Below are 23,302 nucleotides of genomic sequence, written 5' to 3' on the forward strand. Positions count from 1 at the left end.
ATATATATATATATATATACACACAACAATAGCATCACTTGGTCGTGAAAGGAGGGGGGGGGCCCAAGTTGGCCTCTCGCACCAGGGCCCAGGAGACATTAGCTACGCCCCTGCTAGAAGCTGTGTAGTGTAGATGTGAAATCACCATGGCAAATATCTGCGATTGTAACGAAACCCCTGCTGTAAAGAGTTCCATGGCCAGAAGACGCAGTGGCTGCATGTTAGTAGGCTCTGCCCCCTCCAGGCATAGCATGGCAGGATTCTGGAGGAATGACCGCTAGGCGTCGCTGTGGCCTTAGAGCGCCGGGAACACAGAGTGACAGATCCGCTCTCTATGGTTCCTGTGGTGCTCTGCACGCGGTCCCTCTCTATGGTTCGCTCACGGTTCCGCATGAGACGTCAGAGCTGCTCGGTAACATCCTCTATGTGTCCCGGTGTGTATCTGTGAGCAGCTCGGGGCCCGACCGCCAGGGGCCGCTGCGGCTCCGTCCGTACAGAGGGCGTCAATCCTCCTGTGAGGGCCCGGCCATGGCCACTGCATGCAGGGAAGCGCCCGGTGAGGGGTCCCCGGTGTCCCTGGAGGATTTCCGTCAGTACCACGAGAATGACAAGCAGTGGGCCTGTCGGAGGGAGTTCCTGGCCCGGCACATGCATGCCTATCCCGGCCGCAGGATGGACCAGCTCATCGCCCTGTCCGTGGTGTGGAGCAACATTGTCTTCATAGGGAACCGGTGAGTGCGGCGCACGTGTATGCCCGGTGCCATGTCCGGTGTATGAGGGGGTGCCTGCTGTACCCGGTGCCATGTCCGGTGTATAGGGGTGCCTGCTGTACCCGGTGCCATGTCCGGTGTATGAGGGGGTGCCTGCTGTGCCCGGTGCCATGTCCGGTGTATAGGGGTGCCTGCTGTACCCGGTGCCATGTCCGGTGTATGAGGGGGTGCCTGCTGTGCCCGGTGCCATGTCCGGTGTATAGGGGTGCCTGCTGTACCCGGTGCCATGTCCGGTGTATAGGGGTGCCTGCTGTACCCGGTGCCATGTCCGGTGTATAGGGGTGCCTGCTGTACCCGGTGCCATGTCCGGTGTATGAGGGGGTGCCTGCTGTGCCCGGTGCCATGTCCGGTGTATGAGGGGGTGCCTGCTGTACCCGGTGCCATGTCCGGTGTATGAGGGGGTGCCTGCTGTACCCGGTGCCATGTCCGGTGTATAGGGGTGCCTGCTGTACCCGGTGCCATGTCCGGTGTATGAGGGGGTGCCTGCTGTGCCCGGTGCCATGTCCGGTGTATAGGGGTGCCTGCTGTACCCGGTGCCATGTCCGGTGTATGAGGGGGTGCCTGCTGTGCCCGGTGCCATGTCCGGTGTATGAGGGGGTGCCTGCCATGCCATGTCCGGTGTATGGGGGGTGCCTGCCGTGCCATGTCCGGTGTATGGGGGGTGCCTGCTGTGCCATGTTCGGTGCATGAGGGGATGCCTGCTGTGCCTGGTGCTATGTCCTGTGTATGAGAGGGTGCCATCTTTGCCACGTCCGGTGTATGAAGGGGCTGCCTGCCGTGCCATGTCCGGTGTATGGGGGGTGCCTGCCGTGCCATGTCCGGTGTATGGGGGGTGCCTGCCGTGCCATGTCCGGTGTATGGGGGGTGCCTGCCGTGCCATGTCCGGTGTATGGGGGGTGCCTGCCGTGCCATGTCCGGTGTATGGGGGGTGCCTGCCGTGCCATGTCCGGTGTATGGGGGGTGCCTGCCGTGCCATGTCCGGTGTATGGGGGGTGCCTGCCGTGCCATGTCCGGTGTATGGGGGGTGCCTGCCGTGCCATGTCCGGTGTATGGGGGGTGCCTGCCGTGCCATGTCCGGTGTATGGGGGGTGCCTGCCGTGCCATGTCCGGTGTATGGGGGGTGCCTGCCGTGCCATGTCCGGTGTATGGGGGGTGCCTGCCGTGCCATGTCCGGTGTATGGGGGGTGCCTGCCGTGCCATGTCCGGTGTATGGGGGGTGCCTGCCGTGCCATGTCCGGTGTATGGGGGGTGCCTGCCGTGCCATGTCCGGTGTATGGGGGGTGCCTGCCGTGCCATGTCCGGTGTATGGGGGGTGCCTGCCGTGCCATGTCTGGTGTATGGGAGGGTGCCTGCTGTGCCATGTCCGGTGTATGGGGGGTGCCTGCCGTGCCATGTCCGGTGTATTTGGGGGGGGGGGGGGTGCCTGCCGTGCCATGTCTGGTGTATGGGAGGGTGCCTGCTGTGCCATGTCCGGTTTATAGGGGTGCCTGCTGTGCCCAGTGCCATGTCCGCTGTATGGGAGGGTGCCTGCTGGGCCCAGTGGCATCTCCGGTGTATGGGGAAGCCTGCTGTGTCCAGTGCCATCTGATGTGCCCAGTGGCATGCCTGGTGTATGAGGGGTGCTTGCTGTGCTGCCCCCCTCACAGGTCATCTCTGGGTGGTCCCTACGCATAGTAATGATGGGTGATGAATTACATAGAGAAGTAAACACCAGGGTTACAGCTCGCTGTCTGGACATTGGGACCTCGGTTAGTCAGGATCCGTGCGGTTCTGGCAGTCAGGATCCGTGCGGTTCTGGCAGTCAGGATCCGTGCGGTTCTGGCAGTCAGGATCCGTGCGGTTCTGGCAGTCAGGATCCGTGCGGTTCTGGCAGTCAGGATCCGTGCGGTTCTGGCAGTCAGGATCCGTGCGGTTCTGGCAGTCAGGATCCGTGCGGTTCTGGCAGTCCTGATACAGTTTTACTGTTGCACACTTTGCTGCTGAAACCCACCATAAAGCAGTAAGGACCACCAGTATCCTCTGTACAACATCCAGCCTTGTGTCAGTATAGAGAGGTCTCGCTGCAGGTGTGAGCAGAGCAATGCGTCTGAGGAACATGAGGAAGTCATTATGTAACATTATAACTAGTGTTGTGTAATAACCTGGGACCTTGGGCCTCCGGGGATTCCTGGAAACCCTTTGGCACTAATAATAGATATGTTTCTGAAAATTCAGCATAGAGGAGAAATTACTATCTGCCTCTTCAGTAGAGTCGCTCTTGTGTCTATGAGTAATGTTTGGTGAATTGGTTATATGTAAGTGTATGCTTAGGCTATCCGTGCCTGTCAGAGCAGCAAGAGCGTGGATTTCCATGTTGACTGTAAGTGGGATACGAGTTGAAGCTGTATTACTGCAGGCGATAAGCCACCAAGCCACCTCACATCCCTCCCTCACTGTATATAGTGGTGGTGGGAGAAATGAGCCAAATGAACGTTTGTCTGACAATAAGTGTATGACTAAGTGTGGTTCAATAAACTCACCTGATATCCCAATGCTTGTGCCCTCAGGTATGGCGAGCAGTTAACACAGAAGGTTCACCAGATGGCTGACGGAATCGAAATTGACATGCCATCTTATGAGCTTGTGCCAGGGGCCAAAGCAACAAAGAGACCTGCCACCTCAGATGCCAGTAAGTCTCCAGTCATTGCCTTTGTATCTGTTGCAGCTTAAAAACCTTGTCACATTGTACATGCAGTCCTGTGTGTGGGCATTGTGTATAGGTCTGTGGAAAGTGATTCCAGTGGGCAGTCCCACTTGGCGATTTGCAAGCTCTCCCTTATGACTTTCCATACAGAGATAGATGCCAGTCACCATTTAGCCCGACTCAAAGTGTGGAAAGCCAAACCAAGCTGCAGCGGCACAGTGCCAGCACTATACGAAGAGCTGAGGCCATAAAAGCTTTACCCGCTACACTGCAAGTGATAATTCCCTAATGTCAAGGATTCATTCTGTTGGAGCATATTAGCTGCCAGACTCCATACTGACGCCTGACAGAAATAACACTTTGTAAGATAAATGAATTATTAAGGCCTGAAGGGGCTATAAATGATAGCTTGTGATTTAGAAATGTTACCAGGAAGAAGTGGTCAGACATTGCTGGTTGCTAAGTGTATTGAAAAAATAAATAAAAGACTGGAATCTGCCATTAGGATGCAGACAGTGTGTACGAGGGACCAGGAGAAGGTGTTATTGATTGTGGTTATCCCTTGCTGTACATGTGTCCTTTCAGATACAGACAGGGATGACTGGAACAGTAAGGGCTCAGGTATGAGTAGATTCAAATGTATTTCTCCTCCATAAGGTAACCTAGTGAGACAACAATAACACTTGAAGCTGTATGTCCTCTGGGGTCATGCACTCCTGGCTAAAACTCCAGCCAAACTTAAAGGGGTTTTCACACTCAGGAAATTGCTGACTGTGGTGCCCCCACTGGACCAAGGCCTCTCTGGGTTTTTTTTCCTCTGGACAGAGAAGTGTCATCTTGTTGATTGGGAAAGTGCAGCAATACCAGACATAGGGAGGCATTTATTAAGTCTGGCGTTTTTTACGCCGGACGTAAAAATGCCCCCGCAGCTCCGGCGCTACGGAGATTTATGTAGAGGCGGACTGCCTCTACATAAATCCCGTGTGCGCCGTTGCGCACCGCCGAAAACCTACGCCAGCTGAGGACTGGAGTAGGTTTTCGGCGTACATTTTGGCGGAACGGTTGATAAATCGCGCGGACTCTGAGTCTGCACCCTCCGTTCTGCCCACTTTCCGCCCCCTGGCGTACTCGGCGGAGAGTGCCGATTTGCGAATATTTTATTCGCAAATCGGCCATTTGCGTATAAAAAAATACGCAAATCGTCACTTTACGCCGAAAATCATCCGTTCGCCGGATGATACATGTGGCCCATAGTGTCTGATGAAGCCGTACTGTGGTGCTGCCCATTTGTCCCAGTGCTCAGCTCCCTACTGATCACCAACTGATTGCATTAGACATCACTGGTGTGGTTGGGTATACAGGGATAAAAGGACAATGGACGTCAGCTTAGCAGTCCAACCTCTGAGCCCCCCCAGGGATCTCTACAATGGCACTCTGTGTTTTGAAAAAAGACGCAAGTTGGCACATGACCCACCATTCCATTCATTCTATGGAGCTGCTTGCACTTGGCTATCTCTGGCGGTTCCATAGAGAATGAAAGGAGTGGTTTGTCATGCATCAACCTGTGGGCCCCATTCCAAACGAAGGTGTTTGGATGCCGTTCTAGAGATCCCCAGGGGCCCAGAGGTCGGACCCTCGCAATCTCATACCTGTTGATAGGGGACCAAGTAAAAATAACTCTGCAAACCCCTTTAAGCACAGTGATCAATCTTTCTATCATCATGTCCCCAGTTTGTAGTTACATTAAAATATTGAGAACATTGTTAAAGCTTCCAAATATATATGTATGCTTATATATTTTTTTTTTCCACTTGCAGCTGAACCACCCCAAAAGAAGAAGTTTGGCCCCCGTCCACGTTTTGCACCTGTACACTTTGTAGTGAGCACAATAGAGGATGACAAGCAGTTTCAAAGAACAGAAAAAGCAAAGAATGACACAAGCAATGAGGAAAAAACTTTGCTGCCCCATAATTCCAGCGTATCATCCCCTTTTAGTGACCACTCAGAAGGAGAGAAATCATTCAAAATGGAGCTGAATTGCAGCCCTTACGTATATGACCCATACATGGGCGACGAACAAAGCAAAGGTGACTGCACTAACTTCATGACCAAAGTGGAGCAGGATTATTCTGCCAAGTTTGAGTCCCATTATTCAAATGTGTCCAGAGATTTCCGTTCTAACGTCCTAGATGCGTGGAAGGACAAAAACACTCAGGGGAGAAAAGGCATTGGTTTTGTAAAACCACCAAAAAGACCTGGTAAACCTTCAAAGGAAATTGTGTCAAGTTTTCTGGGTCGTACACAGACACAGACTTTGGATAAACCCAGTTTTATTAGCCATCTTTCTGGCATTGTGAAACAAAATATGCAGAATCCTCAATTGATATCTGGCAGCACACGAATAAACTATACCCACATGTTATCCCAGTCTGTTCAGGCATGCAAGACAAATCCAGAATATATCTATGTTTCTCTTAAGGAAATACCTCCAAGCATTTTCCCTAGACCTAAGAACATCCCCTCAGATGGCTTTGCTTGTGAAGTCCGTTGCCAAGATGTTTACTTAGCTACTGGCTATTCGTGGACCAGAATAGGGGCTCGAGACAAAGCGGCTGAGATGGCCATACAGCTCTTGTTAAAGCCTATGGTTAAAGTCATATCTGCAAAGCGAAGGTTTGGTAGTAGTTATCGTGAGGACCTGGTGGCGTGTTCAAGTGACTCACCGAGGACTGAATTCCCACCCGCTCTGAAACAAGACAATGGACATGTGAACGACAGCCTCCTGGCAGGCCAGCAGAGTTCTGAGACAATAAGGGGTGCGTCAACTAAACCATGGACGGAATTTATTCTCACGGAAAATGCATGTGATGCAATAGGCATTTTGAACAATTCTGCCACTTTAAATAAAATGACGGTAGAATATAAGTATGAATTCATGCCCAGTCACACATGGCGATGCAGTGTATATGTGCAAGACCATTGTGTAGCTGAGGCATACGGAAATAAGAAGACCAGCAAACATGCTGCAGCTGAACAGGCTGTTAAGGTCTTTAAGAGTTTACAGCCTAACCAGCAGAGACCCGACTGCACCAGGTCCTCAGGCAACGGTGCCATAACCTCTCTAAAAGACATTGTGATCTGCGAGAATGGTGGCAGCCCTGTCTGCATACTGAATGCTACTGCCCAGTTCAACAAGGTATCTGTGGAATATGTATTTGAGAGAATGGCAGGAGTTAACTGGAAGTGTCAGGTCTTCATTGAGCAAGAGCTTGTAGCAGAAGCCATTGGCATTAAGAAGACTGTAAAGCATGAGGCCGCAGATGCAGCTTTGATGGCCTTAAAGAAGACCCAACCAGTAATTGTCAACAATCTGAAGAAGAGCCCAACAGTAGACGCCATTTCTCGAAACCAGATCAGAGGCTTGTCGAATGAAGAGGCGTTCAAAAAGCAAATCAAAGAGGACAATATCGGAAACCAGCTTCTAAGGAAGATGGGGTGGACTGGTGGAGGACTGGGCAAAGGAGGAGAAGGAATTGCAGAGCCCATATCTGTAAAGGAACAGTTTAGTCGTGAAGGTCTTGGCTTAACAACCACTAACCAAAAGATCACAAAGAGAGACATTGAAAATATTATCGGCAACTATGCGGGGTCTGACAGTCAGGATGATCTGAAGTTTTCTAGAGAACTGAGTAATGAAGAAAGAAAACACATACATCAGATAGCTCAGAAGTATGGCCTCAAGAGCAAGTCTTATGGACAAGGCAACCAGAGGTTTTTGGTAGTTAGCAGAAAACGAAATCGAGAGGATCTCATATACCAGTTACGACAAGAAGGCCAGGTCGGCTCCTACGCTCTAGTTATGCCCAATCAGTGACGGCGAGAGATATTTTGTTAAGGTGTTATTTATTCACAGCACTGTTGTTAGGTTGTCCTTTTTGTGTTACAACTAAATAAATAGTGTTTTTACCCTAGTTTACTGTTCTAAACCTAAGCAGAGTATATTTATATTGGATAGTGCAAGACTACTGTAACATAAGATGAACACTAGGCATAAACTCTTCCGTTCAAAGTATTTACAATGGAAACGAGGCAGGTTTATGATAGCTGTCCATGGTAATCGGAGCACAACCTTATATTTTATTTTTTTTAAGGGAATGTGTCGCCTAGATTTTTATTTTTTTTGCAGGCTGTACCAACAGATCAATGCAGTACATAAGTAGTACTTCAGTATCTGTATGAGCAATTAAATGATTGCTCACACAAGTTCCCTGAGGGGGACCAAAAAAAAGTGTATACACATTTTAAAATGTTTTTAAAAATATGAATCCCTCCTGTAACTCAAATCATCCCCATCTTCTTTTTCTTTATATGCAGATATGGCACCAATAAAAACTACAGATCACAGTGCAAAAATATTAGCTCTTACATGTACCTGCAGACTGAAAAATAAGTTATAAGGATCAGAATGTGACAGTTTTAAGCAGATTTATCTATTTTAAGTTTTCATTTTTTTTAGGTAGTAAGATAAAAGGTACTGACCTAACAAATATAGGTAACATGTCAGTATTACCACATAGTAAACAATGCAAAACTAGATTTCAAAAGTAATTACAAAGTACAACTGGTCCCACAAAAAACAAGCTCTTTTATGGTTCTGTATATGGGGAAAAATAAAGGTTAGGGCACATTCTCCGATCTTTAGTGCACTCTGTAGCTGCGGACAGGACTATTGATGTGCACCAGTGCTGCAACCACAGGCTACACAATGGCTTGTCTTTTATTTTGCGGCACAGATCACAGCCCTAACACAGATTTGTAACACTCAAGAATGAGTGCACGGGGCCATGGAAATCAATGGGTCTGCTCTTAGAAGGCAACAAGGAAAAAAACTGTTAAAACTATAATTCGCTTTGGAATTAAGGGGTTAATTGGTCAGGGCTGGCATCCGAGCTGGAACTGTAGCTAAACCGACTGAGGCCGCATTCATACGTTCCGTGTTCCGCACAGGACACAAACGTGAAAGGCCTGTACCGTAGTCTGTCCCCCGCACGGCAGCATCTCTGACATGCTGCTGGGAGCGGGGAAACTGTACGAGTATGCGCCGCACTGTAATGGCAGAGCCGCGTGGCACATATCCGTATAGTTCCCCCTCTTCCAGCAGCATGTCAGAGATTCTGCTGTGCGGGGGACAGACTCCAGTACAGGCCTTCCACACGGAATGCGTGAACGCGGCCTTAGGGCCCTATTCCATAGGGCAATTATTGTTTAGATAATCGTTAAATTATTCATATTGAAGCGATACTCGTTCGGTTAAATAGCAGTTAATGATTAAACGACGAACGAGAAATCGTTAATCGTTAATCGCTTAATAGGACCTGGACTTAATTTTATCGTTGCTCGTTCGCAAATCGTTCGCAGTAGTGATGAACGGAATAGCAACGACAAGACGACTTCAAAAACGATCATAAGTAACGATCATCGTTCCATGTAGATGAGTGAATGATTTCAGGTCTTTCGCAATAGCTGTCGTTTGAGATCGTTTATTGTTAACGATTATGCAAACGATAATCGTCCCGTGGAATAGGGCCCTTACTCTTTAGGTCCAGAAAAACTCCATCTGGCTTCTGAACTCAGTCAGTGCCCAACAAAGGTGCCAGTTCACTATAGGAGAGGTAAGGGACCATTCATACCTCACCAGAAAAGAGGGGATTATCCTCTAACATCGTTATCTATTTATCAATACATAGAGCAGCTGGGGGATGTGCACTCCAGCTGGATTACATACTGAACGGAGTTTAGATCATGAGGCACGTTCAGGAGTCAGTGCACTGTCCAGTCCCCCTGAAGGGGGTACTGTTACCAAAGGCAGTGGTGGAAGGCTTGCTGGGGGCCTACCCAATGTGCCCAGCAAAACACTATGTTGCATTTTTGGATATCATTAGCCCATAGCTGCACCAGGATGTTACTGAACGTCCTGGTGCCGCTATGGGAGTTCAGAGGGGGGGGTCGCGCGCCGCATGTAGCCCGGGATCGCGGCTATTAGCGGGCACGGTCCGATCGCCGTGCCCGCTAATTAAGTACTTAGAAGCAGCTGTCAAAGTTGACAGCTGCTTCTAAATACTTGCTCATCTCCATACCTGGTGGTCTAGTGGGGGGATCGCCCCCCCTCCCCGCGGCGCGATTGCGCGGGGGGGGGGGGGGGCGATCCCCGCATCCATCCCGGGCCGGGGTCTGCATTCTATTGCTTTCGGCTGCAGCAGCCGAAAGCAATACAACACTGATCTCATGGATTCATGCAGTATAACTATATCAGAGTGCATATATTAGAAGTCCCCCAGGGGGCTTCTAGAATGTGTAAAGTAAAAGAAAAATTTATTTTTAATAACACAAAGCCCCCTCCCCTAATAAAAGTGTGAATCACCCCCCTTTCCCCATTTTATAAATAAAAATAAACAAGCAAACATGTTTGCTATCGCCCCGTGCGTAATCGCCCGAACTATTAATCTATCACATTACTGATCTCACACGGTAAACTGGGTAAGCGTAAAAAAAATCCCAAAGTGCGAAATTGCACATTTTTGGTCGCATCAAATCCAGAATAATTGTAATAAAAAGCGATCAAAAAGTCGTATATGCGCAATAAAGGTACCAATAGAAAGATCACATCATGGCGCAAGAAATGACACCTTACACAGCCCCATAGACCAAAGGATAAAAGCGCTATAAGCCTGGGAATGGAGCGATTTTAAGGAACATATATTTTCTTTAAAAGGTTTTAATTTTTTACAAGCCATCAAATCAAATAAAAGTCATACATGTTACATATCATGGTAATCGTAACAACTTAAGGAACATATATAACAAGTCAGTTTTACCCTAGGGCGAACCCCCCCTCCCCCCCAAATAAAAAAAAAATAATTCTTCAATTTCACCACACATATAATTTTTTTCTGGTTTCCCGGCACATTTTAGGCAAAAATTAAATCTGCCATAGCAAAGTACAATTAGTTGCGCAACAAATAAGGGCTCATTTGGGTCTCTAGGTGGAAAAATACAGGCGCTATGGCCTTATATACGCAAGGAGGAAGAAACGAAAGCGCAAAAATGAAAACTGGCTGTGTCCCCTAAGGGTTAAGGCACGATGCAGCAGTACATTACTTTTTTTTTTTGTTGTTGTTAAGCCTATGGCTTCATAAACAAGGCCTATGGGGAGCTACTTGTCTTATTATGGACCAAACTGCTGGGGAGATATACCTGTCTAATTAGAGCCTAACTAAGCAATGGGGCAATGTGTCTGAATAAAATGTTTCTATATTTGGTGTCTGTTGTTTCTGCCATTTTACTGTCACCGTATGACTTGCACAGCAAAGGACCCCACTGAGGCGCTCTCATCCAAGGGCCCACAAAAACATGTCGCCTTTTTATCTTTTTTTTTTTTTTTTAATTATTTGAACTATGTACTGAAATATGTTCTTTTATTGTAATCTATTTCTATTTTCTGATTGTAATTTTTTTCAATGCCATCTTGCTGGCATCTCGTCTGAGCTATTTTACAGTAGTGTTAATAATTAGAATTTTGCTTTTAGTTCATTGGGCTTGCTGTAAAGCATAAAAAGGGCTTTTGGGCATGCTCAGTGACCTTTTATAGAGGTTATCTTACTTATTGTGTGTACCTCTACCTGTCACTGCACTCCTGTCTGTGGATAAGGACACAGCTGAGAAATGATCTGTACAGAATAGGAAGTCTCAGCAGTTGTTTTGGGCTTAGTGGCCAGAATGGAACGGGGCTCCAACACCTATGTCAGACAAATGTGCAGTCGGCTCTGTAAAGCCTTCCAGGTCTATATGTCTATAGCTAAAACCTCCAAGAATAGGCAGATATTCATGCAGTGACCTGTTTACTTTGCGCCTAATGCGCTCATGAAAGAAAAAACTTTAGTTGGACGAGAATAACCGTGGTACTGTTTGAGAAAAAATAAAAACAGCATCTGGAAAAGGGCATTTAAAAACAGTGAAATCTCTTTTCATGTCCCAAAGTAGGTCAATCATTTTTATTTTACCTAGATCATTGCTGCCTATGTGCAATATGATCGCATTAGGAGTGGGGCCATACAGTCATCATCTTTTTTTATTTCAACTATAACTCTTTACCACCTCATACCTCCAATTCCCAACCACAAACAACTTGGGGCAAAACGTTTTCACCATAAATTCTTCTTGCCGCCCTGTTTTGTGACCAATAAATAAAAGAATGGCCGACTATCCACACTACCAATGGAGAACCTGAAAGATAAAATTATAGCACATGATGAGGTCTAATGTAAAGTTTGAATCTGTTAGACTTCCATTGGCCTATATGTTTAATAGAACAATCATCCAGGCCCATGCACGCCGCCTCTGTGGTGGCACCCACCCTAAAAGAATGTGTAGAGAAATCAGAATGTACTAATCTGTCAGAGAATCTTCCTGTGTAAATGGACCCTTAGACAGCTACTGCCGGGTCAGCTGGTATGAGGGTGTGGTAGCTGAGTGGGTCCAGGGTCACTTGGGCACTTGTCACAGTAGCCTTGGACAGTTTGAGGCCCCGCCAGCAGAGACAGGTTTAGCCCAAGTGTAGGTGCAGGTGTGCAAAAATAAGCCAGAGTCCAACACTTGAAAAGCAGAACAGTTTATTTGGTCCTGGGGGCAGGCAGGGTTCTGGGTGGTCTGGTGTTCTCCCTGCAGCATCGGTGGCTGGCTGGCCTGATGTTACTGGCAACACAGCCACGTGCGTGCTCTTTCCTTCAATTTTTTTCTTTGTTTTCGCCTTTTCCTTTTCTTTAACCAGCAGCGAACCCGTCTGATTTTGTTCGGTTTTGATCTTTTGTTTCTGGCGAATTCCCCTTTTCCAGTCCACGGCTCGCAATCAAATGCCATTATTGTTTGCTCTATGAGGACCTCATCCTCCTCCATTTTTTTGCTGGATTGTGGAGATGATATCACTGCCGCTTATGATACACAATACCCTCAAACTCAAAATGTCTCACTGCCGAAGGGTAAAATAAAACTTAACGTTTAATAAACTTCAGTTAAAATTGTTCACCCAAATGATACAATTCATGAACACAAACCCACACCAAGAAAATCAAAAAAGAAAAAGATATATATACACACAGTTATGACCTCATTGTCAGACTGTGACATGTGACATCGTGCCTGTACGGTGACCGGACTTACTTCACCACGACCTTGTGTATACAAGAGGAAAGAAAAAAAAAACACTATGGATGACGGTTCCTAGTCCTATTAGTGACATGGTAATAAGGGACTCAGGGCAGGTAAGCAGAGGGCGTGTAGGGCATCTAGGGTTGGCGTGCCTAATCAGCCCTAGATCTCGTAGCCTGCCCTAGGCGGAGTTAACGTCCTTAAAAGGACGCCCCCGCACCTGATCCTAAGCCTAACTCCTCGTTCTACCCCTAAGTTAGGAGGCTAACTGTCTCACTGTTGGTCCCTGAGCTGACTAGTTCCACTAGTTACCACGTCACTAATAGGACTAGGAAGCGCCATCCATAGTGTCTCTTTTCTTTCCTCTTGTATACACAAGGTCGTGGTGAAGTAAGTCCGGTCACCGTACTGGCACCATGTCACAGTCTGACAATGAGGTCATAACTGTGTGTATATATATCTTTTTCTTTTTTGATTTTCTTGGTGTGGGTTTGTGTTCATGAATTGTATCATTTGGGTGAACAATTTTAACTGAAGTTTAATAAACGTTAAGTTTTATTTTACCCTTCGGCAGTGGATTGTGGAGATGTCAATAATTTTGGAGGGTTTAGTGATGGTCGTCTCCTCCTCCTTTATGATGTTATCCAAACGTCCATCCTCTCGTTTTTTTTTTTCCTTTTCTGCTGGGACTTCTGTAATGTAAAAGAGAAGACATCTGTGTTATGAGCCTCAACCTGCTGCTCCATAGACAGAATACAGCTAACAAGGGTCAACACTCAGTATAACACGAACAGAAGGTTAAATGTTGGTACCCTCCATTATCCAATAGCATTTTTTTTCTTTCAAATCAAATGGTTAAAGTAAGTCATATAGATTTGTAATTTACCTCTATTTCAAATCTGCAGTCTTTCAGTACTTATTAGCTGCTGTATGTCTTGCACAGAGTGGTGTATTCTTTCCAGGGTGACACAGTGTTCTCTGCCTCTACCTCTGTCTATGTCAGCAACTGTCTAGAGCAGAAGAGGTTTTTTTTAATGGAAATTTGCTACTGTTCTCAACAGTTCCTGACACAGACATAGGTGGCAGCAGAAAGCACTGTGTCACACTGAAAAGAAAAAAAATTCCTGTGTGACATACAGCAGCTGATAAGTACTGGAAGACCAGAGATTATTTTACAAATAATTTACAAATCTGTACAACTTTCTGACGCCAACTGATTTGAAAGAAAAAAATGCCAGAGTACCCCTTTAATACACATCCTCCCCCTTTATGATATAGTAATAATTACCTGGTTTATGGACAATTCTGTGTTTTCTGGCCTCTTGAGATAACAATGCTGGAACCAATAAATAGCACTATGAAATAAAGTAAACTATTTAGATAAACTTATATAGATGCCACAATTCATCCTTATTATCTGTATATAGCTTGGTTGCAATAATTAGAGACTGGAAGGAATACAGAGCTTCCTGCAGGACATCCAGCAGCTGATAAGTACTGGAAGGCTGGAGATTATTAAATAGAAGTATTCTCCAAAGCTTTAGAACTTTCTGACACCAGTTGAAAAAATTCCCATCCCCCTCAAGGCTTCATGTCTGGCTTTGTAGCAAAGATCCCATAAGCTCAGAGCAGTCTGTAGTGAGAGAATATAAGCAGCAGGAACTTACCAGAAGATGATGATAGCCAAAGCCAGGACTGAAGCAGCTCCTAGCCCGATAAGGACTCCGCCTGATAATAAGGACAGATATTCATGGATTATTATTATTATTATTATTATTATTATTATTATTATCTATTTGTATATGAACGTCATAGTGGAAGTGACTACTCACTGTAATGGCCGCCAGCCTGTTGGGTGGGATCCTCCATCCCTGAGGTCACTGTCCAGAAAGGAAAACACAGACATTAGATACATAAATGTAATTTCCAGTTTAAGAATAAAGTTCACCCAGTAAGAAGCCATTTGTGTTACTATCATAGTACTAAACCATCCCCAATGTTACTAATAGTGAGGTCACGATACCAAAATTTTGAGTTCGATACCGATACTAACTTTTTTATTTCGATACTCAATACCGGTTCGATACTTAGTAAAGTATAAAAAAAAAACGAAAAAAACACGGGTAGAAATATAGTCACTAGTCATTATCATTAATACAATTCTGCTCTTCCAAATAGCCTGATCACTAAAACAGCTCTGCTATACCAAGCGATAAGACAGCTCTGCTGCACCACCCATCACTAAGACAGCTCTGCTATACCAAGCGATAAGACAGCTCTGCTGCACCACCCATCACTAAGACAGCTCTGCTGCACCACCCATCACTGAGACAGCTCTGCTGCACCACTCATCACTAAGACAGCTCTGCTGCACCACCCATCACTAAGACAGCTCTGCTGCACCACCCACCACTAAGACAGCTCTGCTGCACCACCCATCACTAAGACAGCTCTGCTGCACCACCCATCACTGAGACAGCTCTGCTATACCAAGCGATAAGACAGCTCTGCTGCACCACCCATCACTAAGACAGCTCTGCTGCACCACCCATCACTAAGACAGCTCTGCTGCACCACCCATCACTAAGACAGCTCTGCTGCACCACCCATCACTAAGACAGCTCTGCTGCACCACCCACCACTAAGACAGCTCTGCTGCACCACACTCCACTAAGACAGCGCTGCTGCACCACACTCCACTAAGACAGCTCTGCTGCACCACCCATCACTAAGACAGCTCTGCTGCACCACCCATCACTAAGATAGCTCTGCTGCACCAGTTACCAAGATTGCGGAGGAAGAGAAGAGGAGGTTACACAGGATCCCACACACTACAGCCGATCTTATCTGCTCCTCTCAGCCCCGGCCACCTCCCCCACCTGCCAGCCGTCTGGATCCTCACATGTGCTGCACTTCCCCCGGCCTCCTCTCCCGGATCTCACAGACCCCCGCTCTCCCTCTTCATCCTCCCCACCTCCAGCCTTCTCCGTCGTCCTCTCTCCGTGACCTCCCGCTCTCCCTCTCCAGCCGCTCTCCTCTGATAGTAGTATCGATATTTCGGTGCATCGTGCATCCCTAGTTACTAACACTTCAGCATAATAAACAGTCATGTTGAGGACATGTTCTCTGTGCGGCCAATTGTATTTGTAATAACCTTCATTGTAATAAATGGGTTCTGTTTCATGATACCTAGCTATTTTGTGTATAGATGATCCACTTATACCAGTGTTAGGTGAGATATATTTAGTGACAAGTGTTACTTATATTTCCCTTTATTACTGAAGGCAAAATCAATACATGTAGTTCATCAATTTCACTACATATATGTATAATGCACAGACAATTTGCTATAATTCCACATAGTTAGTGGAGTATATGAGAAGCACTATTTTAGAAAGTTTTGGGCCAGGTGGGGTAGTGTATCTGTGTGTGAGGGGGGTGTCAGGTGGGGTTGTGAACTTGTGGGGGTGGTCAGGTTGGGTTGTGTGTCTGTGGGGGGGTCAGGTGGGGTAGTGTCTCTGTCGGGGGGGGGGGCAAGTGGGGTAGTGGATCTGTGTGGGGGGTCAGGTGGGGTAGTGGATCTGTGTGTGGGGGGGACGGTCAGGTGGGATAGTGGATCTGTGTGTGGGGGGGGCGGTCAGGTGGGGTTGTGAACTTGGGGTGGTCAGGTTGGGTTGTGTGTCTGTGGGGGGGTCAGGTGGGGTAGTGTCTCTGTCGGGGGGGGCAAGTGGGGTAGTGGATCTGTGTGTGTGTGGGGGGGTCAGGTGGGGTAGTGGATCTGTGTGTGGGGGGGACGGTCGGGTGGGGTAGTGGATCTGTGTTTGGGGGGGGGCGGTCAGGTGGGGTAGTGGATCTGTGTGTGTGGGGGGGGGGGGGTCAGGTGGGGTAGTGGATCTGTGTGGGGGGGGCAGTCAGGTGGGGTAGTGGATCTGTGTGGGGGGGGGGCAGTCAGGTGGGGTAGTGTGTGTGTGGGTCAGGCAGGGCCGGACTGGGACTTAAAACCAGCCCTGGCACACAAACCCCACATACTATATCCTTCCCCATATGTCATAGATAGCGCTGTACTATACATGCTGTAGCAAATTCTGCTTCGATTGCCAATGTCCATCTCTACACTCTAAAATATGTGAACACATAACTATAAAGATGCGTCATCCACTATGGATCCCACATTGTGTATTTATGTATCTGTTTCAACTGATTAAATTAGCAACATCAAGTCCGCAATGGATTAGGTATGAACATGCCCTTAAAGGGAACCTGTGAGGTCCATACCAGGTGCAGAGCTGTAGATCCTGGCATACAGCTGTGGCAGGGGCGTAGCTAGGGGTTCAGCCTAGGGGGGGCGAGTGAGTCTGAGTGGGCCCCCAACCATTGTTACCCATAGGAAACCTCAGCAGGTGACAAGGATTTCTGAATAATAAAGAGCATATTCTTTTCCATTTCTTATAGTGAATAAGGATAAAGAGCAGTGTAAGAGGCTTCTACATCTAACATATAGAACCACAAAAAATGTAAAAGGGCTTAACATATGCCACATATGAACAGTGCCACTTGAAAATGGCGGCTACCCCGTCGAAACGTTGTGCTATGCTGTGCTGCACTTGTTAAATGTCTTGCTCTTTTTGAACAATAAATTGCCACATTTTTCACGCTACTGGTGTGCCGCTGATCATCGTGTATCTTATCTATCTATCTATCTATCTCCTATCTATCTATCTATCTATCTATCTATCTATCTATCTATCTATCTCCTATCTATCTATCTATCTCCTATCTATCTCCTATCTATCTATCTCCTATCTATCTCCTATCTATCTATCTATCTATCTCCTATCTATCTATCTATCTATCTATCTATCTATCTATCTATCTCCTATCTATCTATCTATCTATCTATCTATCTATCTATCTGTCTATCTCCTATCTATCTCCTATCTATCTATCTATCTATCTCCTATCTATCTATCTATCTATCTATCTATCTATCTATCTATCTATCTATCTATCTATGTATACATAGCTAACACACAAACAAATCGCAGCACTCGGTACAATCCAGGTGGGTGCCAGCAAGAGTACCAGGATCCTCTAAGAAAGAAGATTGTCCGGCTCCAGATATCCAGTCCCATAAAAGCAAACTTTTTTTTGAAGATGAAACAGATACTCCTAGTCCAAAGGATCGACATGTTTCAGGCTACATGCCCTTTAAACTTCAAGTTTAAGGGCATGTAGCCCGAAACATGTCAATCCTTTGGACTAGGAGTATCTGTTTCATCTTCAAATAAAAGTTTGCTTTTATGGGACTGGATATCTGGAGCCGGACAATCTTCTTTCTTCGTCTTTGCATTTGCTGTGTGCCGTGCAGCTGTCCCGTGCACCATCCAGGCTTCCCAGCGGAGGTTCAGTGAGCTGCCTTACTTTTACCCCATTTGATACCTTGATCCTCTGGTGCTTGGCTGAATATATGACAAATCGTAGCGGCACTCCAGATGCTTCAGGGAAGATAAAGGTGATTTATTTATTCCATAAACAGAAACAACACAGCAGCAACGTTTCAGTCCTATCAGTAAGGACTTTTTTGAAGCTTGAAAAAAGTCCTTACTGATAGGACTGAAACGTCGCTGCTGTGTTGTTTTTGTTTATGGAATAAATAAATCACCTTTATCTTCACTGAAGCATCTGGAGTGCCGCTACTATTTGTCATATATCTGTATCTATCTATCTATCTATCTATCTATCTATCTATCTATCCATCTTCTATCTATCTATCTATCTATCTATCTTCTATCTATCTTCTATCTATCTGTCTGTCTGTCTGTCTATCTATCTATATTTCTATCATCTATCTCTTATCTATCTATCTCCTATCCAGGGCTGTTTCTAGAGGCGGGCGGGCCGGGCGACCGCACAGGGCGCCGGCAGCTAGGGGCACTGGTGTAACCCCTACACCGCCCGCCCGCCCCATCATCTGCCCCTCCAGCCGCCCCATCATCTGCCCCTCCGTCTCTGAACCCATCACCTGCTCAGACTGAAGGCGCCGCCCACCCGCAGCTCTGCTCAGCTTGTGGTTGGAGGCTGCATTCTGCCTCCGGCCACAAGGGGCTGCTCTCTCCCCTCAGAGCTCAGGCACACGATGACGTCACTCCTGTGCTTGTGCTCAGAGCCGGGAGAGAAGACGCGGGACGCAGGTGAGTATGACTATTTTTGTTTTATACAGAAAGCCTGCAAAGGTGGGAAGGGGTCAGAACAACAGGGGAGATGCCTACATGGGGGGGGGGGGAATCTAACAGGGGAGATGCCTACATGGGGGGGGGGACCTAACTGGGGGGATGTTTACAAAGGGGGGAGGGGGATCTAACATGGGGAGATGGCTACATAGTAGGAATCTAAAAAGGGAGATGCCTACATAGGGGGGGGGGGGATCTAACAGGGGAGATGCCTACATTCGGGGGGGGGGAATCTAACAGGGGAGATGGCTACATAGGGGGGAGATCTAACAGGGGAGATGCTTACAAAGAGGGGAGGGGGATCTAACAGGGGAGATGGCTACATAGGGCCGGGGTATCTAACAGGGGAGATGCCTACATAGGGGGGGAGATCTAACAGGGGGGATGCTTACAAAGGGGGGAGGGGAATCTAACAGGAGATGCCTACATGGGGGGGGGGGGGGATCTAACAGGGGAGATGCCTACATGGGGGGGGGGGATCTAACAGGGGAGATGCCTACATGGGGGGGGGGGAACTAACTGGGGAGATGTTTACAAAGGGGGAGGGGGATCTAACACGGGGAGATGGCTACATAGTAGGGATCTAACAAGGGAGATGCCTACATAGGGGGGGGGATCTAACAGGGGAGATGCCTACATGGGGGGGGGGATCTAACAGGGGAGATGGCTATATAGGGGGGATCTAACAGGGGAAATGCCTACATAGGGGGGGGGGGGCGAATCTAACAGGGGAGATGGCTACATAGGGGGGATCTAACAGGGGAGATGGCTACATAGGGGAAATCGAAAAGGGGGTGGCTGCACAGGGGGGTAAAACTAACAGGGGAGATGCTTACAAAGAGGGGAGGGGGATCTAACAGGGGAGATGGCTACATAGGGCCGGGGTATCTAACAGGGGAGATGCCTACATAGGGGGGGAGATCTAACAGGGGGGATGCTTACAAAGGGGGGAGGGGAATCTAACAGGAGATGACTACATGGGGGGGGGATCTAACAGGGGAGATGCCTACATGGGGGGGGGATCTAACAGGGGAGATGCCTACATGGGGGGGGGGGGACCTAACTGGGGAGATGTTTACAAAGGGGGGAGGGGGATCTAACACGGGGAGATGGCTACATAGTAGGGATCTAACAAGGGAGATGCCTACATAGGGGGGGGGGGATCTAACAGGGGAGATGCCTACATGGGGGGGGATCTAACAGGGGAGATGGCTATATAGGGGGGATCTAACAGGGGAAATGCCTACATAGGGGGGGGGGGTCTAACAGGGGAGATGCCTACATGGGGGGGGGCGAATCTAACAGGGGAGATGGCTACATAGGGGGGATCTAACAGGGGAGATGGCTACATAGGGGAAATCGAAAAGGGGGTGGCTGCACAGGGGGGTAAAACTAACAGGGGAGATGGCTGAAAAGGGGGGATCTAACAGGGGAGATGGCTACATAGGGGGAATCTAATAGTGGAGTGGCCTACATAGGGGGAATCTAACAGGGGGATGGCTACATAGGGGGAATCTAACAGGAGATGACTACATAGGGGGATCTAACGGGAGATGGCTACATAGGGGGAATCTAACAGGGGAGATGGCTACATAGGGGGAATCTAACAGGGGAGATGGCTACATAGGGGGGATCTAACACTGGAGATGGCTACATAGGGGGGATCTAACACTGGAGATGGCTACATAGGGGGAATCTATCTAACAGGGGGATGGCTACATAGGGGGAATCTAACAGGGGGATAGCTAAATAGGGGGAATCTAACAGTGGAGGGGAAACGCGTCGGATGACCTGTGGAATGATTCAAACTGCTGTCTTTGATCTCAGTATCTACCATAATCTATGCTGAACAGACACTGTACAGCCCTGTATTTACACACATTGTACGGACTTATGACCATTACTAACTGATAGGAAGTGACGACAACACCACTCCTAGACTAACTGTTGTGCACTTACCAAAAGAATAGGGACATTTTCCGCTGGGTACTGAGACTGCTTAAGTCCCAGCGGTCTCCTAGAGTGAGGTAGGGTGCAATAGCCACTTCTACTGTGGACATACACCTACCTATTAATCCATATATTGCTCAGTTACTATCTAATATGTATGCTACCTCTCCCTTTAAAGAAAACGAGTCACTGTACATATGAAGCACTGTTATTATTTTTTGTTTACCAAATAAAAATGTATTGCACCATATAACACAGTGTATAGTCTACCACTTATGAGCCTTTGATTGAGTCATTTCCTGTTTGATATACATAAGTGGGGACACTGTAATCACATATTTCTTATCTTTAGGGATCACATATCTTTTCTTAATTTTTGTTTGTCTGTCCAATCGGCTTAACCCCGATATATGTGACCCCCCCCATTATCGATATTAAGTAGGCATGGCGAGTTTCTTGTCGGCAGGGATCGAGACAGATAAATGGGCAGAGGAGGCAAACGAGGTCTTCTCAGAGAGGGAGTTAAGTCTACCTATAACCGCAACACCATCCATCCAAAACACGTTCAGGGACCTTCAGAACGCCTATAGGGACAATATCAAATCATATTGGGAGACTAAGTCCCTCGAGAATTACATCTCACACAAAATAGTTCCCCGGGGACTTCGCATCAATATCGTCCCCGCCGATAGGAGCAAGAACCCAGGCCTCCTTAAGAGGTGGGAACAAGAAGCTACTGCTTCGTCAATAAGGTTCATGAACCTCCTCCTGGATGACGAGCGCATAACCCTAGACAAATCTACCAAGAAATTAGAGGGACATATACAAACAGCCCTGACGTTTAAAGATAACCCAGAATTTACCAAAAGGGAAACAGAATTACAACAACACGTAGACCAGTACAAAAACAAGATCAAGGACAGGAAACACAAACAATTCGTCAGGGACCTTGCAGTATTCAAAGAGGGCAAGGCCTACACATTTCTCCACACCACATCTAATCCAGAGATTGAGACGGACGTATCTTCATCTGACACTGACACGTCCTCATCAGGGAGATCCAGAAGGAAAAACAGAAGAAACTTTAGCCGATCACCGTACAGTACACGACAGAGGGCAAGAGGGGAATGGCAACCACCACCACAAAGCCAAACATATGGACGAGGAAGGGGACGAGGGAGGTACAACACTTACCAAGACAGACAACACTTCAACAACGCATCCCAGGGTACCCAACCCACCACAACTACCTCCGTAGCATCATCATCATCACTGCATACAGCCTCCTCCGCCCAAGAATCAACTGCTACTCCCTCCCCCTCTTTTTTAGCGAGGGGGGTGCCCACAGCGGGCACCTTTTAGGACCACCCAATGGATCCACATCTCCCAACGAACAGATTCACTCCTCCAACCAAATTATCAACCTATCACATCGCACACTAACTAGCGCTGAAGAATCATTACTCATGAAGGGCCTGTCCTTTGTGCCAACAAATAATTTCAAGGTGTTCGACTGGGTGAAAGACATACACCTCTTCGCCCGGAAATTAAAATGGAAGAAATTCTTTGCACTAAATGAGGCCAGAAAATGCCTCGAACTGGGAATACTACCAGAAGACCTTCCTGGGGTAACCACACTCTCCAGTCTCCTGGATGAAAACGAGAGGGAACGAGGCCTGGGACCCTTCTCCACTTGCCAACCTAAGTCCAGAAGGATGCCACCTGTGAGTGATCAAGACAGCATTGACATCTTTATTAGGGTAGTGACACAAGAACTTGAACAACTAGCACAGAATCCATGGTCACAGAAAGCTAACCTTAGTAGGGAAGAACATCTAGCAATGAAGAAATTACAGGACGATCGGACCATCGTAATTAACCTCTTAAGGACATAGGACGTACCGGTACGTCCTATGTCCTCATTAGCACTTCAAAGCGGGGCCGCGCGTTTCCCTGGTGTCTAGTGGGGGAGATCGCTCCTCCGGGACCTTGTCCCGGAGGAGCGATCTCCGTTACTGATGCCGGCCGGGGACGCGTCCAAGATGGCGCCGTCCTCGGCTCGGCACTCGTTTACTTCCGGCTGCAGCAGCCGAAAGCAAACGAGTGCCGATCTCATGGATCTCTGCAGCATATCTATGCTGCAGAGATCTCAATGAGAGATCACAGTGTATATACTAGAAGTCCCCCAGGGGGGCTTCTAGTATATGTGTAAAAAAAAAAAAAACGTGTTGTTAATAGTAAAAATCCCCCTCCCCTAATAAAAGTCTGAATCACCCCCCTTTCCCCAGGTTTTAAATAAAAGTAAACAAATAAATAAATAAATAAACATGTTTGCTATCGCCGCGTGCGTAATCGCCCGAACTATTAATTAATCACATTCCTGATCTCGTACGGTAAACGTCGTCAGCGCAAAAAAAATCCCAAAGTGCAAAATTGCGCATTTTTGGTCGCATCAAATCCAGAAA

The 23,302-nt window shown here is 47.4% G+C and overlaps 1 protein-coding gene across 1 annotated transcript; it reads left to right on the top strand.

Annotated features, from left to right (window-relative positions):
* The first annotated feature begins 324 nt into the window (after positions 1–324).
* NKRF (NFKB repressing factor) lies at positions 325–7,439 on the top strand. Its single transcript, XM_069942851.1, has 3 exons — positions 325–731; positions 3,317–3,438; positions 5,271–7,439. The coding sequence occupies exons 1-3, from the start codon at positions 529–531 to the stop codon at positions 7,325–7,327; spliced, it is 2,382 nt and encodes a 793-aa protein (XP_069798952.1). The 5' UTR covers positions 325–528; the 3' UTR covers positions 7,328–7,439.
* Positions 7,440–23,302: the final 15,863 nt, after the last annotated feature.

Source organism: Dendropsophus ebraccatus, chromosome 10 (genome assembly GCF_027789765.1).
Source record: "Dendropsophus ebraccatus isolate aDenEbr1 chromosome 10, aDenEbr1.pat, whole genome shotgun sequence".
Taxonomy (NCBI): Eukaryota; Metazoa; Chordata; class Amphibia; order Anura; family Hylidae; genus Dendropsophus; species Dendropsophus ebraccatus.

Coding starts and splice junctions, on each gene's coding strand:
- NKRF (XM_069942851.1), top strand. CDS start 529: ATGGCCACTGCATGCAGGGAAGCGCCCGGTGAGGGGTCCCCGGTGTCC. Junction 732..3,316: donor ATTGTCTTCATAGGGAACCG/GTGAGTGCGGCG, acceptor TTGTGCCCTCAG/GTATGGCGAGCAGTTAACAC. Junction 3,439..5,270: donor ACCTGCCACCTCAGATGCCA/GTAAGTCTCCAG, acceptor TTCCACTTGCAG/CTGAACCACCCCAAAAGAAG.